Source organism: Sinohyriopsis cumingii, chromosome 15 (assembly GCF_028554795.1).
Source record: "Sinohyriopsis cumingii isolate HCF-2022 chromosome 15, ASM2855479v2, whole genome shotgun sequence".
Classification (NCBI taxonomy): Eukaryota; Metazoa; Mollusca; class Bivalvia; order Unionida; family Unionidae; genus Sinohyriopsis; species Sinohyriopsis cumingii.
In genome coordinates, this window is record NC_142975.1 from 66,884,245 (window position 1) to 66,903,040 (window position 18,796).

Sequence of the window (18,796 nt, forward strand, 5' to 3'; positions counted from 1 at the left end):
TGATAGAATTATTATGCAAATAATCTTTCCAAATACACCTGATCTTTGAGAGATCATTTCTGACAGAATAGTTAGACAGGAATCAAATATGATAAAGCTTGGTTCGGCAAGTCTGAGCAACTGAACAAGCCATAACTTGAATGCCCATCAATAGACAAATTAACATTCCATCAAATGATCTGCAGCTTCATCAATGGCCATCAAGGTAGCTGTGCCTGACTCTGCTGGTGTCACTAAACATTTTTATGCTTCCAAAGTGTTGCCAAAAATTGTTGTATCCTATGAAGTAACCCATCTGTACACCAGCTCCAGAGGTTTCCTTCTATTCCATGACAACACATTACTGCATAAATATGCCATCAGGACAGACCTCCTGAAGGAGAACAGTGTCCAAAATTTGCAACACTCTCCATACAACTCTGTTTTAGCTCCAAGTGAGTTTTTGCTGGCTTTGATATTCAGTATATTTGATATACCTGATGTATATACTGAGGGGCAGACAATTTCTGAAAGCAGTGGAAGTGCAGTTTTCCAGCATTTGAATAACATACCGTAAACTATTTAAAACCTGGATAATCAGACTGAAAAAGTGTCTAGGGGGAGTGCTTTGAGAAGATGCACAAATGTACTGTTCACTAATAGATAACTTTGTTTCACATAGCACTAATATTCAGAACTTTTTAAATGCCCTTCATATCATATATATGGCCCTCATTTCATATGTCCCCTCATATCATATAAATGTCCCCTGTCCCCTCATATCATATAAATGTCCCCTCATATAAATGGCTCTCATGTCATATAAATGGCCCTCATTTCATATAAATGTCCCCTCATATCATATAAATGTCCCCTCATATCATATAAATGCCCCTCATATCATACAAATGGTCCTCATATCATATAAATGTCCCCTCATATCATATAAATGGTCCTCATATCATATAAATGCCCCCTCATATCATATAAATGCCCTTCATATCATATAAATGCCCCTCATATCATATAAATGGTCCCATATCATATAAATGTCCCCTCATATCATATAAATATCCCCTCATATATAAATGGCCCCCATATCAGATAAATGCCACTCATATCATATAAATGGCCCTCATATCATATAAATGGTCCCCTCATATCATATAAATGTCCCCTCATATATAAATGTTCCCTCATATCATATAAATGTTCCCTCATATCATATAAATGTCCCCTCATATCATATAAATGGTCCCAGATACCCATAATTGTGCTGAGGTGCCATTAAATGCTATATCATCTCAACTCAAACTGGAAACATGTTAGAAACCCATTTATTTTGCCATGTTTATATTTAGTTTGTTAGGGTTTATCTTCTTTTGGTTTTTATGCAGTAGAGAATTAATTACTAGGCTGACAGGTGTTTGTGTGTCTGCTATGCATGGATGCCTATACCACCAACTCTGTAACATCACCTTTTGGTGATGTGTGCATGGTTGAGAAGGTATTAGGGTTGGTGCTGAAAGGTAAGGTGATGTGTGCTGTTTACTCTCAGATCTGGGTTCAAATCTCCATAGAGAACAAATTAAAATTCTCTGCCAAGTATGAGTATGATCTATCTATCAAACACTATCAAGTTTTCCAATGTTTCAAGGTAAAGAAGTTTTTTTTTAATCAGTGGAAGAAACAAACCTTACATCCACAAAAAAAAAAAATGAACACAAAAGCCAAGAGAAATTCTGGACTCCTGCATGTTTAAATGAGCTGGAGAATCTACAAACAAGATTTTCAACAAAATAGAAGGAAAAAGAAATAACTCAAAAACAGGTAAACTACATGTCCATTCCATGTTGATATCAGTCAAAAATAGTTCTGTAACAAAAAATAAAAAAGGAATTACTGTGTTTATATGTTCATTATACTTATACCATAAATATAGCTTTCATATTATTCTTTCTTTACTTTTTATTATAAACAATAAATATGTTCTTTTATGATTCCATCTCTGACACAAGAGTATATTGTGGACGAAAAATAATTTTTTGAGTTATCTCCCTTAGATCATACTAAAAGAGGATGGTTCACAAAAACAAGAGTGTCTGAAAGGGGCTGACACTCTACTGTCCAATTTCTCCTCTTTAACTGCTAAGTGCTGAAACCATCTATTCCTGAGGAATACATTTTCAAATTAGCTGTAGTCAGACACATCTGATGCAAAATTGGCAAAAAATATTTCTTGCTGGAAAAATGAGAAAATTCTATGCTATGACTTTCCAACTAGGAAAAGTAGCAACACGATTGTCAAGATGGCCACTGTGGCAGCCATATCTGATATCATATCAGCAGAATTTTTTAAGACCTAATAAATTCCACAGGAAGTCTTCCTGTGAAAAGCCCATGATGATATGTCTTTCTGTTCAGATGAAGTAGCAATAACAAGATTTTCATGATGGCCGCTAGTGTGTCCATATTGGGCATCAGCTCTGCATCATTTTCATTTAGAAACAACTATAATCATAGGAAGTCTTCCAGTGAAAATGCCATTTTGATATGACCATCCATCCAGATGTAGTAACAATAATACCATTTACAAGATGGCCATTGTGGTGGCCATATTGGATGCCCAGGCAGCATTTCATTTATGGGCCAACCAGACATCATAAGAAGTCTTCAGGAGGAAAATCCCAAACTAATATAACTTCCCATTCATCAGGAGTGAGATAACAAGATATTAAAGGTGATTGCCATGGTGACCATACTGGATGTCAGAAAAGTACCATTTTCATTTAGGACCAAGCTGACATCATAATTTTTTTTTTTTACTGAATATTCCATGTCGATGTGGCAATCCACTCAGAAGAAGTAACAATTTAAAGATTTTCAGCATGGCTGCTATAATGACCATATTCAAAGGAACAATTTTCATCAGACATCATCAGATATATTCTGGTGAAATCATGTCAATATGACATTTTGTTCAGATGGAGAAGCAATAACATTTTCAAGCTGGTCTCATGGTGGACACAAGAAGTGAGATAACAAGATATAAAAGATCATTGCCATGGTGGCCATACTGGATGTCAGATCAGCACCATTTTCATATAAGACCAACTAGGCATAATAATAAAATATTTTAATAGAACCCCAGGAAGAGTAACAATAACAATATGGCTACTGTGGTGGCCATACTGGATGTCTGAGCAGTACCATTTTCATTAAGGACCAGCTAGATATATCTCTGTGTGTGTCTGTGTGTGTTTCTGTTGTTGTTGCTGTAGAGTTTAATGCCATTTTTTCAGCACACGATAGGCTATACATGACGGCCAGTACAGATGGTGGAGAAAGAACCCGGGAAAACCCCAGAAAGATCCACCGACCAATGAGAAGCTACTGGCAAGCTTTCTCACATACCCACATTGGCCGAATCCAAGACTCAAACCCATGCAGACAGAGGTGAGATGGCAGTGATCCGTAACAGTAAGCACTTTAGACTACTCGGGGCCCTGTGTGTGTGTCTGTGTGTGTGTTTTCATGGCAATCCTCAAAGTAGTTTAAAAGGGATAGCAATAATAAGCTTGTGATATTTAACCGATGGATGCTGGAAGATGGATAACAAGCCATTCCATAAGCTCTTGTTGTGTATGACCAGGAGATCTAAAAACAATCTAAGACAGCAAATTTTATCTTTATCTGCAATTATTTTAAAATGTTACTTCTACAGTATAGCTTTTTTGTACATATCCTTTCAAATCTAGTTGTACAAGTATTGTAGCAGCTTTAATCATTACAGATTTGGAAACTTTTGGAAAAAGTTTTGAACATTCAAATTTTTTTAAATACAAGATAACTGTAGCTTTGAATTATATACTATTTTAGTACCCTTGTCTGTCAAATTGTCTGTCTGGTAAGGGTTTTCATTAAGGGCACTGTAAGCCCATTCTCAATCCATCTGTTTGTCTCTCTCATAAAGGTTTGCATTAACGTCATTAGAGTACCCTTGTCAATCCATCTATCAGGTAAAGTTGTTTTTTTCTTCTATTACTTGAGCAGATAATTTTAATTGCTGCAAAAAGTACAGATATCCAGCAATTTTTTGTAGCTTGAAGAAGACTAAAGAACAATGATAAGATACATACCTCCCCTACAAGCCTGTATTATAAACAGCTTGGGCTTCCCTCGTAGATATTCACAACTCTGGTTATCAAAACATGAAAAAACAGCATCAAGATCAATCTTTTTGCCATCAGTGCCAAAGATACATCCCTCTTCCCCATGACTAAGAAGGCAAACCACACAGGCATCAGCATTTTTGTGATCAGGGATGTCTGCAAACATTCTCAATTTGATGGCTATGTCCTGAAACAAATTCATGTACATACATGGTATTTTCTTTGCTTCAATTTGTTTTGTGCTGGGAGTAATATGGATGTATAATATGTATGGACATGCAGTGTTAAACACTTGATTTTAGTATACTCTTAGCATTGCCTAGCCATCTTTACTGCTTTAACTTGTAAATAAAATCCTACTTGTACGCATGAAAAACAAAGTAGTTACTGATGCTGGTATGGTAAAGAAATCAAGCACCTGCAATTATCTGATGCCACAACCAAAGCATGATTTGGTCCACAGAATAATTGCATTTGAATTTTCCAATCTCCACCAAACACAGATGATAGGTTTCTTCTTTTGTATCTGCTATAAAAGCCAATCCAAAATGCCAATAAGCCTTATTAACAAGTCCATAATCTAGGCCATTGAATAAATGTAGCTAACACCCTCAAGACTGACTCCATAAACCTACCATACAGACACCACACTCCCTCAAAATAGACTCCATACACCCTACATGGACAGAACATACCATCCATACACCTTCAATACAGATTCCATATACCCTCCATACACCCTTAATAGTGACTCCATACTCTCGTAATAGAGACTCCATACAACCTTAATAGAGAATCAATACACCCTCAATCCAAACTCCATACAAACTTAACTGACAAGCTGCTAATGAAACAATAAAACAGATCTGTACATTGCTATAATATTTGTTGATTTTTAAACAAGAAACAGTAACAGGATTTAAAATAAAACATATTTCTTATTGTGTCCACAGTAAATAAAGCCTTTTTTTTAAATTACTACTATTTAGCAATGTATGCTCCCTGCAAATGTTGTGTATGAAACGTTTGAGATATCATGAATGAGGGTAATCTTACCAGTAGGCTTACAACGGTTAATCAATGGAAACAGCAAATAAGATCAATAATTAAAAGTAGATAAATTTATTGTTACGTGTTTAGGCTCTTAGAAAACGTAATAAGAAAAAAGTGAAGACAACAAGCGTTGTAAAATTTAACAAAAAATTTATTTCCCTAGAAAAACAAGGTAAAAATGAGAAATGAACTTAGTTTTATGAATCAAATCCAAAAATAATCCAAGAATTAAAAATTAGAAATCCTAGTAATAAAAAGTCCTAATGAAACTGAGTTTCAATCCTGATGAAATCCAAAATGGAAGGTGATGATGTATGTCAGTGTCATGCTGATGTGTCAACAGTTCTTTGTTGAATCAAAGAAAATAATATTCCAGTTTTTGAATTCTGTGTAAATTTTGATAAATGTCTTTGTCCAAAAATTAATTTAGAGCACTAGTATTTCCAGGGAAAACAATCTTGATGTCCAAATAATTTGAAGAAAATAAAATAATTAGTCTAAAACTGGTCACAACATGAAACACTTTAACTTCTAAAGTGTTAAGACAAGAATAATTATTATTTCTCGAAACATCAGTAATAAATCTAACTATAATGCAAAACAGATGCCTGGAAGTGGGTCAATCCTCTGGAAGAACCAGAGTTTGTAACAACTGCTACATGATGTTTGTCATGTTCTCCAAGTATGGCCTTGATGCCACTTTATGAATCTTACTCTGAGAAGGAATTTTTTAAAATTTTTATAAATGTTGTTTACTGGAAACTATCTCTGGTCATGAATCAAGGTCAGAAACTAGATCAGCATTAGATACAATGTTTCTATTATTAGTTGTTTATAACTGAATTTAATTTCTTGACAATGTTAAATCCAGTAAATAAAATTGCATTAGAATAACATGTAATGAAATATAGAAAAATTAAAACTAACAAACAATTAAATTAAATCAAATATAAATTAAATCAAATATATATAACATTATACTGATAAAAGGCATCAAGCAATTAAAATAATGACTACCATGTCTACTGGAATTCATCTAGCAAACAAACAAAATCAGTGTCCAATTTATTCTGATGTCAGATTTCAATTTTTGCCATGCCAGATGTAAATAACATAAGTAAATAAGTAATGTAATTTCATAATTTTGAACTTCTGATTCCAACATGAGTCAAATCAATCCTTCAGGAAAGGATGCTTGAATTAAAATGAGAGTGAAAACGGTTTCTAATCAAGCTGTGTTAACATAAATACAAAGACCTAGCATTATATCATTTTTACAAACCTGGCAACTTCAAACAAAGTCACCAATCCAAAAATGTAGCCTTACCCTGGCAGTTAGTTCATCCTTGTCATTATAAACAATAGTCTCAAAGTGAAGCTGCTGAAAGAGGTTCTGCAGATTGTCACGGTCGATGTTTGTGCCTCGTCTTGGGGATTTTCCTATCACTTCATTCACATTGATGATGAGAGCTTTTCCTCGAGGAATATGGGTCATTTTGTAGGACTATAACAAGAGGAATATGGATCATTTTGTATGACTATGACAAGAGGAATATGGGTCATTTTGTAGGACTATAATAGGAGGAATATGGGTCATTTTGTAGAACTATAACAAGAGGAATATGGGTCATTTTGTAGCATTATAATAAGAATATGGGTCATTTTGTAGGACTATAACAAGAGGAATATGGGTCATTTTGTAGCATTATAATAAGAATATGGGTCATTTTGTAGGACTACCATAATAAGAGGAATACAAGTAATTTTGTAGGACTATAATAAGAGGAATATGGGTCATTTTGTAGAACTATAACAAGAGGAATATGGGTCATTTTGTAGGACTATAACAAGAGGAATATGGGTCATTTTGTAGAACTGTAACAACAGGAATATGGGTCATTTTGTAGGACTATAATAGGAAGAATATGGGTCATTTTATAGAACTATAACAAGAGGAATATGGGTCATTTTGTAGGATTATAATAAGAATATGGGTCATTTTGTAGGACTATAACAAGAGGAATATGGGTCATTTTGAAGAACTATAACAAGAGGAATATGGGTCATTTTGTAGGACTATAATAAGAGAAATATGGTTCATTTTGTAGGACTAACAAGAGTGAATTCATTGTACATAATTAGATTTCATATTCATTATCAACATGTTGAACTAGAAGATTTCAAAATTTACTGATATCTTTTTAGCCACACAAAGAATATAATTCTAACTTAAAACTAATTATAGCTATTACTGACCACATCAATTTTCGACAAAGTTGCATGTTTATAATGATTATGATATCTATGAAATTATTATCAGCATAACCAAATGATTAAATGCCATACACTGCTGCCTTCCTAAACACAAAATATTGAAACAGTGCTATCAACAAATATAGCTGAGACAAGAAATTGAATCTATGGCATATGCTTTCATCATGAATGTATACATCAACTCTACAATGCCCTAGATTAAAAAGTCATGCCATTATCTATTATAATTCTGTCTTGAAAGACCACCCCTTCTGCCAAAATAGAATGATCCCACAAGACAGATGGTTTCTTATAACAGGTCATAACACTGTTTAATGAAAAGATCTGTATATGGAGATCCTGGTATTTCAAGAATGGCTTTACTGTACCTTTTTGTGATTAGCAAAGAAGAACTGTCTTGTGCACTTTTCCACTTGGACACTGACAGGCCCATCTGTCAGTGCAATGTCAGGGTCATCTGTAATGCTCTTACATGGCATAGGCCTATTGGTTTCTTGGATAGGATGTGGCAATTCTAACTTCTGAGGTATAGAGGCAATGCAGTTTGTCTCAGACTGGGTAGGGTAAGGCAGCTGTGACTTCAGAGGTATTGAGATGATGCGATTTGTCTCACGATCATGAAATTTTACAAAATCTTGTTGATCTCTGTCAATGTGTAGAGGTGGTGCCCCGACAGGTGCCGATTCTACATCATCTGTCCTGGACCTTTTACCTTAAATTAGATAATGTATATTTTTCTTATCAATCTTTGTATTATTCTGGTGCTTTTTTAAAATTAAATGTTATAGTACTTTGGCCAATAAACAACAAATGAATTTCACTATGGTACACCAATGTTTCATAGCAAATACATTTTGGAGTTATCTCCCTTAGACCATGTAAAACTATTTAAAGGGGAGGCTAAGAGCAAAAACAAAAGTATCAAAGACCAAGTTTTAAATAACAACCTGACTGTTAAACAAATTTTTAAGGTGAAACAACTGTTCATGTAACTTATTTCTGACCACATGAGATGTACATTTGCTACTTTTATCATTTATTTTATTTGTTAGTATCTGACATGATCTCTGAAGAACTACCAAAGACATTTTTAAAGTTGCACCCAAGTGAAAACAGTATAAATTCTGATCTGCACAAAGCACTTATAATTCAAGGTTCTATTCTTTACACTGGTAGTTCAGGGTCTATTCTTTACATTGGTAGTTCACGGTCAATTCTGTACACTGGCAGTTCTGGGTCTTTTTTGGTAGTTCAGGGTCTATTCTAAACATTTGCAATCATAACCATATTAAGCAGTGTTTTTCTTTAACTGCTTATTGTGCAATGACATTATATAACATCTACACTGTTCTCACTATCAGGTACCTCTGTATAACAGAATATCTTTAATAAGGTAGGTATGAACATGAATCCATTACATTATGCTAAAATTAATGCTTTGTATAATGTACAACAGTATATGTCAACCTCACCTGTGACATAATACACATATATGGCATTATAGTGTAACACTGTACACTCACAAGGCATAATAGTATAACACAGTACACTTATGTGGTATTATAGTGTATCGGTACACTTACATGCATTACAGTGTAACACAGTACACTTATTTGGCATTATAGTGTAACATGGTACACTTATATAGCATTATAGTGTAACGTGGTACACTTATGGCATTACAGTGTAACATGGTACACTTATAAGGCATTTTAGTGTAACATTGTATACTTATATAGCATTATAAGGTAACAGTGAGTTGTTCATAATACAATGATAGTGTTTTAGAACTGCAGAAAAGCAGCATACTTATGTATTTTACGCAAACTATGCATACATTTTTAATGCATTCAATGTATGCACAGTGGTTTCAATATCTCGTTCTGTTTACATATTACCTTTGCCGTAAGAACAATCGTCCTTCTATTATGGCATATCAATTAAAAGAAATATATGCAATACAGCGAAGTTCCAGATATTTTTGTGCATCCTTGCAATAACAGCATTGGACAATAGTGAGAACCAGAAATCTAGCAAAGGTAACTAATCGAGTGTATCTGACAATAGTAAGAACCAGAAATCAAACAGAGGTAACTAATTGAGTGTACCTAACAAGAGTAAGAACCAGAAATCAAACAGAAGTAACTAATCAAGTGTACCTGACATTAGTAAGAACCAGAAATCAAACAGAGGTAACTAATCGAGTGAACCTGACAATAGTAAGAACCAGAAATCAAACAGAGGTAACTGATCGAGTGTACCTGACAATAGTAAGGTGGCGCTATACAGTTTCGCATTTTGCATAGGGTTAGGATTTTAAAGAGAAAGAATGTTCCCGGCTTTCCTCACTGGTTATACTGGCTATTCAAAAAAGAGCTTGTACATCTTAGGTATAATGCAAAGAACCTTTAATTCCCTTTATTTTGGTGTATGATTGATGGGTGTACTATGGGTTATAGAGTATACAGCTTGGCCTTACTTCAAATGTGCACCTTTCAAAAAAGTGCAAGCTCTACTTGGTCATTTTCACTTCCTGAACTTCAGAAGTAAATTGTATAAAAAAGAGCCGATAACTTTTTTTACATTTTATATATTTGGTAATTCATTCATTGCACTTTCACAAGCTGGTATTGTCTAGTTTGGCAAAATTCATTTTCCCTATTTTAATAGCTGATATGTATAGTGTACTTTAGACTAATTCAGACTGATTTTTTAACACAAGGGAGCAGTCATTTTAGTTAGCAGTGTACTTAAATCATGTAAAATTTCCAAAAGTACAATATCCAAAAGAAATATCATCCACATTACATTAATGTAGCATAGAGGTATGCAAACATTCTCTCCACTGTGCATGTTTTAAATGCGAACTACTTCACCTTACATACGTCAATCTCTCAAAAGTACATATTATCTGGTGAGCGCCACCTAAGAACAAGAAATCAAACAGAGGTAACTGATCAAGTGTACCTGACAGTGAGAACCAGAAATCAAACAGAGGTAATTAATCGAGTGTACCTGATATTAGTAAGAACCAGAAATCAAACAGAGGTAACTAATCGAGTGTACCTGACAATAGTAAGAACCAGAAATCAAACAGAGGTAACTAATCGAGTGTACATGACAACAGTAAGAACCAGAAATCAAACAGAGGTAACTAATCGAGCGTACCTGACAATAGTAAGAACCAGAAATCAAACAGAGGTAACTGATCGAGTGTACCTGACAGTGAGAACCAGAAATCAAACAGTGTGTGAGTGTGTGTGATTCGGATTTTTAATGTAGCTTTAACAATTTTTCAGTCATATCACTACGATGTCTGCAGTGTGAAAGGTTATAGTGATGTCTAGCACTGGGGCATCATGCCGCAGACATGTAGCATGATGTTCCACCCAGTCACATTATCCTGACTTCAGGCTGACCAGTCCTAACACTAACCTCTTAATGCTGAGCACCTAGCAAGGCAGCTGTTAGTACCAATTTTGTAAGTCTTTGGTATGACTCGACCGGGGATCGATCCCACAACCTCCCACATCCAAGGTGGATTCTCTAACCACTAGGCCACTGGAGCAGTAGAAATAAAACAGAGGTAACTAATCAAGTGTACCTGACAATAGTAAGAACCAGAAATCAAACAGAGGTAACTAATCGAGTGTACCTGACAATAACAAGAACCAGAAATCAAACAGAGGTAACTAACTGAGTGTACCTGACAATAGTAAGAACCAGAAATCAAACAGAGGTAACTAATCGAGTGTACCTGACATTAGTAAGAACCAGAAATCAAACAGAGGTAACTAATCGAATGTACCTGACAACAGTAAGAACCAGAAATCAAACAGAGGTAACTAATCAAGTGTACCTGACAGTGAGAACCAGAAATCAAACAGAGGTAACTAATCGAGTGTACATGACAACAGTGAGAACCTGAAATCAAATATAGGTAACTAATTGAGTGTACCTGACTTGATCTTTGTAATGAAGTGATGTGATGATTTTCTAAGGTTTGATAAATGTCTTGATGATTAAGACATTCTTGTATCATAAGATTCAGTTATACCGTGTTAAAACACACTGTTTACATTTTTAAAAATGCATTAATTCCACAACCAAGCAGGCAAATAACCAATTTATTATAATATTGTCTTGAAATCTGAAACTGGTTACTGGTATTTCATCATTTCATAATATGGAGTACAAATTTTTATCCCATAATGAGATCTGATACTAATGTTGGAGATGAAGATCAATGTGTGTGTATAATTAGGATTTTTAATAATAATAATAATGAGGACTTTGTATAGCACCTAATCTTTGGAAGCACTAAATGCTTTACAACATTAGACAACACCTATAATATAAAAAACATATATAATGATATGATTACAAAAAACAAACACCATGAAATTAGAAAACATAAAAACATGCTAAAATATTTAAGGTAGGAAACATTATTAGGTCTTTAAGTTTGTTCTTGCAGTCAAAATAGGCGAGATTTAAGAGTTTTTAACATAGCTTTAACAATTTTTCAGTCATATCGCTACAATGTCTGCAGTGTGGCAGTTTATAGTGATGTCTAGCATGGGAGCATCATGCCGCAGACATGTAGTATATATTTCCTCAGTCACATTATCCTGACAACCAGGTCATCTAGTCTTAACACTAACCTCTTAATGCTGAGTGCCTAGCAAGGCAGCTGTTAGTATAATTTTTGTAAGTCTTTGGTTTGACTCAGCCGGCGTTCGAACCAACAACCTCCTGCTTCCAAGGCGGACGCTCTAACCAACAGGCCACCAGAGCAGTCAAGATGAAGATCAAGACCTAAGAGTCAATTTGCTGAATTCAATTTTTTAAAATAACAACATTCCTTTTGAAGTGAATAAGAAACATGTGCCAAAGTAAACGAATTTCCAAAATGTACATATATTTTTGAAGGCAGTGTTACAATAAAAGGTTTCCTGTTCACAACCAAGTGGCTGGTACAAGAAACTTAATGGAATAGACAGCAGTTAGAAATTTGGTTAATGAACAAGCCTCTGGTTGGGAGAAATCACATCTTAACAGCTACCCTGATAAAGTGTATTTACATACCACTGCCATCTATCTCTGGGCTGGAGTGGTCACATGGCCTCTTAGTCATGGCATCTGGAAAGAAGTAATATAACGATCAGAGTGTTTAAGGTTTTGACAATCTAACTATAGAACATTATTACATTGTACATTTTTTCAAAATGCATAAACATAGTTTAAGTTTCATCAATCCAGCTGTAACACTGCTTAAATACTATTGGATGATGATAATAAAGACTAATTGGTGTTAGGGGTAACCATCACAACAAACAACATACACCTAGATCTGCTGTTGCATTATGAGATGGCAGATCTGGATCTGTGCAATTTACAGTTGGACCCAACTTATTAGTAAGTATAGACGTTAAGCACAAACATTCTACCACTGCAGTGTTATTCTTTGGATTTTATGAAAAAGGGCTGATAATTTTCCCACTTAGTTTTGAATCACATTTAAGTCTAATTTTTCAGATGCAAAAGTTAGGAAAATACAACAATAATAAAGCACAACAACACTGTACACATAAAACACAACAACAATGTACACATGAAACAATGTAAACATAGAATACAACAATGGACATATAAAACACAACAATGGACATAAAACACAACATCAATGTACACATACAACACAAATACAATGTACACATAAAACAACAATGTACACAAAGAATACAACGATGTACACATAAAACTTTACAATGGACACATAAAACACAACAACAATGTACGCAAAAAACGACAATGTATACATAAAACAAAACAATGTACACATAAAACACAACAATGGATATATAAAACAACAATGCACACATAAAACACAAAAATGTATACATAAAACACAACAATGCACACAGAAAAACATGCTGAATAGTATTAAATGTGTTTTGTATCAGGAGTTGGATATAATAACAAGTATCCTGTTGGAAGAGAGCTGCAAATCCCAGTCAGAGTATAAACAGTATCAAACTATTTCATGTCATGCAAAATAATAACTATAATTAATAATATCTAAATATCCTGGCATATAAATTAAATACTATTTAAGACTCCAGCTTAGCACTTACCTATGCTATCAGCTCTTGATAGTCTTGTACAAGGAAGACTGCTAATGGATTTCTGAGGTAAAAAACGACAGTCCAAAAGGTTAGGGGATGACGGAATATGGTGTACTTCATATAATGATGATTTGGATGGAAGCATGTAAGGAAACTGCTCTTCAACTGAGGGAATCAAACTGGAAGGATTATAACCGGAAAACTGTTTTTCACTGTCTTTGTAACAACTATTCCTTGAATACTGCTGTTCTCTTTCTCTTTTTTCTCTAAGTTCTTCTGCCTCCAGTCTGGAGAACATCTGAACTTTGTCAGTGTCATAAAATGGTGGCTTGACATTAAAACCTCGATAATTGGGATCGTTGATAAAATGTTTCAAATTGTGTCTTAACTCTTCTTTTTGGAAAGATTCTCTACCATTTCTTATTAGATCATGCATCTTGGCAAACCTGTAATATACTTCATTTTGTTCAACTTCCCTCTCAGGTATTGCCAACTGACCAGACGAATTTCCAGCTGGACTTATAAAAGGGTATTTCTCTTGTATCCCATAATCCCTTTTATCATCAACTCCATAGTTTCCCCCAAAATACCTTTTATCATCGATTCCATAGTTTCTTCCATTATTGATTCCGTGATTTTTTCCATGAACAGGATGGTTTAATGCTGGATAGTATTTCGCATCATTTACATGGATATAATCTGTAACATCATCACCAGGTCTTTTGAATCTTGTGTCATTGCAACCCTCTGACTCAACAGGAACAGGCTTGCTGCAACCTGGATCATGTGACCTACAATCTGATTGTTGTGACTTCCTCAAAATCTCAGTCACAACTGTCTCCTGATTGTCTGCAATCAGGGCATCACAAAATTTTTCAAAATCGGCAGCTCCTTTCCTTGCTAAAAAGTCTAAAAGATCCTCCGCTTGCTGGTCAGGTGTTCTTCCACTCTGAAATTCAAACCCAGCCAAGTTAAGAAAAGGAAAGGAAAAACATACAGTCTAAATACTATGACTTTAATACACCTATCTGTTATGCAATGATAGGAACTTTTTGTGGACGGTCACTAAATGTTCTCACTTACAAGACCAAATTTTCTTGAATTTTACCATTGGTTAATTTGAACTGTCATTCATCAGTGCATGCACACACGCACACACTCACCATAATAGCAAGAGTCCCTCATGTGATCCGATGCTCTACTGGGCAAATAGAATTTCCAGGAATTGAAGATAAGAGTATTGAAACCATCTCAAATATTCTTCAGCAATAAGATTTTCAAATCAGCTGCTGTGGTACACATACTGCATGTCAGTTTGGCACCATTTTCATTTAGGACAAAGCTGATATCATTACAAGCAATTTAGTGAAAAACTACGTCTTCATGATTATCGATTAAGGGGGGAGTACTGGCAAATAAGTGTTTTCAGACAGTCACTGTGGCAGCCATATTGTATGCATGACTATCACCATTTTCATTTAGAACTTGGTTTAAAAAAAAACATCATAATATGTATGCATGGGGAAGAAGTAACAACAAGATTTTGAAGATAGTAGATTTGGCAGCCATACTGATCTATCTTTGGCACCTAGTAAGTTACACAATAAGTCTGTTGGTAAAAGCCCCATGCTGATCTATTTATCTATTTAGAGAAGAGCAGAAATAACAGTATTTTCATGATATAACTTCCCATTCAGAAGGAGTAAAAATAACAAGATTTTCAAGATGGCTGCTTTAGTGATCAAAATGGAATCAGACTGGCACCATTTTCATTTAGGATCAACCAGACATCATAAGAAATTTTGTATTGAAAACTTCATACTGATAATGGCGATCCATTCCAGATAACTAGTGATAACAAGGTTTTCAAGATGGCAGCAATACTGGACATCAGACCAGCACCATTTTGATTTAGGATCAATTTAACACCATACATTTTTAGTGAAAACCCATGTTGATATGACCATCCATTCAGATGGAGCAGCAATAACAATATTTTCAAAATGCCACTATGGCAGCCAAATTGGATGTCTTAGCAGTACCATTTTCATTTAGGAATAACTAGATCATGGGATGAATGTGTGTAAAGTTTCAAAGCAATCAAAGTAGTTTAGTGTCTCTATTTTGCCAACTGTGTTCCAGTCATACTGTAAGTCAAACTCAAAGGTTTAAACATGTCAACTTCGAAAGCAAGATGGTTTTCATCCTAAAAAATCTCACCTTCAGAGTGGTAACGAGTAAATACTGATGAACACATAAAAAATCAATAGATTTATAACCATTTCATAAGCCCAAAAGGACTTATGGGCAGGTGAGCTAAAGAGTAGATCTGAGCATAAAAATAGAAATACTTCAAATATGAAACCATCATTTCAAGCATTTTAAGTCATACTAATGTAAAGAGATACTTTTTAAAGTCATCTTTACCACCTAATGATCCAATAAGTCTGTAGGACAAAGGCTTGCATTCATATTCATCCAACACTATGCCTTGTGTATTCCATTTAGCACACGTTTTTTCATCCAGATATAATTCATACCATCAAATTTTAGTCTGATGCCTTTCTTGAACTTTCTCAGATGAATTGGGATGTTAAGCTGACGAGATGTCTGACTGATCATAAATATTCAACTGCTTTTGAAAAACAAACTCGTAGGTACACTTTCACAAAAGACTTACGATCAACTATTACATGCATTCCTGTGATCTAGATAAAAGACTTAAGATCAACTATTACATGCATCCCTGTGATCTAGATAAAAGACTTAAGATCAACTATTACATGCATTCCTGTGATCTAGATAAAAGACTTAAGATCAACTATTACATGCATTCCTGTGATTTAGATAAAAAAGCTTAGGATCAGCTATTACATGTATCCCTATGATCTAGATAAAAGACTTAAGATCAACTATTACATGCATTCCTGTGATCTAGATAAAAGACTTCATATCAACTATTACATGCATCCCTGTGATCTAGATAAAAGACTTCATATCAACTATTACATGCATTCCTGTGATTTAGATAAAAGACTTCAGATTAACTATTACATGCATTCCTGTGATCTCTAGATAAAAGACTCGAGATCAACTATTACATGCATCCCTGTGATCTAGATAAAAGACTTAAGATCAACTATTACACGAATCCCTGTGATCTAGATAAAAGACTTCAGATCAACTATTACCTGCATTCCTGTGATCTAGATAAGGTGGCGCTCACCAGATAATACGTACTTTTGAGAGAGTGACGTATGTAAGGTGAAGTAGTTCGCATTTAAAACATGCACAGTGGAGAGAATGTTGGCATATCTCTATGCTACATTAATGTAATGTGGATGATATTTCTTTTGGATATTGTACTTTTGGAAATTTTACATGATTTAAGTACACTGCTAACTAAAATGACTGCTCCCTTGTGTTAAAAAATCAGTCTGACTTAACTATTACATGCATTCCTGTGATCTAGATAAAAGACTTCAGATCAACTATTACATGCATTCCTGTGATCTAGATAAAAGACTTCAGATCAACTATTACATGCATCCCTGTGATCTAGATAAAAGACTTAAGATCAACTATTACATGCATTCCTGTGATCTAGATAAAAGACTTGAGATCAACTATTACATGCATTCCTGTGATCTAGATAAAAGACTTAAGATCAACTATTACATGCATCCCTGTGATCTAGATAAAAGACTTGAGATCAACTATTACATGCATTCCTGTGATCTAGATAAAAGACTTGAGATCAACTATTACATGCATTCCTGTGATCTAGATAAAAGACTTGAGATCAACTATTACATGCATTCCTGTGATCTAGATAAAAGACTTAAGATCAACTATTACATGCATTCCTGTGATCTAGATAGAAGACTTAAGATCAACTATTACATGCACTCCTGTGATCTAGATAAAAGACTTAAGATCAACTATTACATGCATCCCTGTGATCTAGATAAACCAATCTGCAATTCACCATCCACCTGAAAATCAAAATCTGACACAAGTGACTGTAATGACATAATGAGAGTTTAAATAATGTATAAATCTGTCAAAATCAGAGTGGTTTGAATCTCTTTTCAATTTAATGTCATTAGTACCAGGGCTGGGGCAACCATTCAGTTACAGAGCTTTGATAAATCCTGGAGATAAACTTCCACACCTTCATTGCTGTATGCTCTGTGTCTATAGAGCATTCAAACAATTCAGAAAACATTATGACCAATTGCATGGAATAACTACTGGGCACTAGATTTCATACATCGGATATGCAAATTCAGCAAGTGGTCATTTTAGGTAATTTTTTGGACATGTCCAGCAGGTATAGCTGTTTCAGAACCACTGATATATAGGAATGGACAGAAGGACAAATGGACAAGGAAAACATTAATATTCCATTTCACATTCTTGATAAAGCACACAAATTTCATATAAAAATATTACTACTGCTGTCTGCTGCCACTGGCACCATACAAAATATTACCACTAGAACTATTGCCACCACACAAAATATTACTACTGCTGCCATTGCCACCCCACAAAATATAAATACAGTTGCCACTGCCACCATACAAAGCATTAATACTCCTGGCAGTGCCACCATACAAAGCATTAATAATACTGCCAATACCATCATACAAAGTATTACTACTGCTGTCATTGCCATCATACAAAGCATTAATACTGCTGTCATTACCACCATACAAAGTATTACTACTGCTGTCATTACCACCATACAAAGTATTACTACTGCTGTCAATACCACCATACAAAGTATTAATAATGCTGCCATTACCACCATACAAAGCATTAATAATGCTGTCATTGCCATTATACAAAGTATTACTACTGCTGCCATTACCACCATACAAAGCATTACTACTGCTGCCATTACCACCATACAAAGCATTAATATTGCTGTCAGTGCCACCAAACAAAGCATTACTACTGCTGCCATTACCACCTTACAAAGCATTAATACTGCTGTCACTGCCACCAAACAAAGTATTACTACTGCTGTCATTGCCACAATACAAAGTATTACTACAGCTGTCATTGCCACCATACAAAGTATTACTAGTGCTGCCCATACCACCAAACAAAATATTACTCCTGCCATTGCCACTATAAAATTGATATGCAAGTCTCACTAGCTGTTAAAGAGAACATCAAAAATAC

At 34.7% G+C, this 18,796-nt stretch overlaps 1 protein-coding gene across 1 annotated transcript in view; it reads right to left on the reverse strand.

Moving 5' to 3' along the window:
* LOC149781980 (uncharacterized) overlaps window positions 1-18,796 on the reverse strand; it is a 45,853-nt gene that overhangs the window by 17,210 nt on the left and 9,847 nt on the right. Inside the window, exons 3-7 of the mRNA XM_089936166.1 lie at window positions 13,616-14,555; window positions 12,567-12,620; window positions 7,847-8,190; window positions 6,532-6,708; window positions 4,119-4,338 (exon numbers count right to left, since the gene is read on the reverse strand). Of these exons, the coding sequence (XP_089792292.1) occupies window positions 4,119-4,338; window positions 6,532-6,708; window positions 7,847-8,190; window positions 12,567-12,620; window positions 13,616-14,555 (1,735 nt within the window). The remainder of the gene's footprint in view (window positions 1-4,118; window positions 4,339-6,531; window positions 6,709-7,846; window positions 8,191-12,566; window positions 12,621-13,615; window positions 14,556-18,796) is intronic.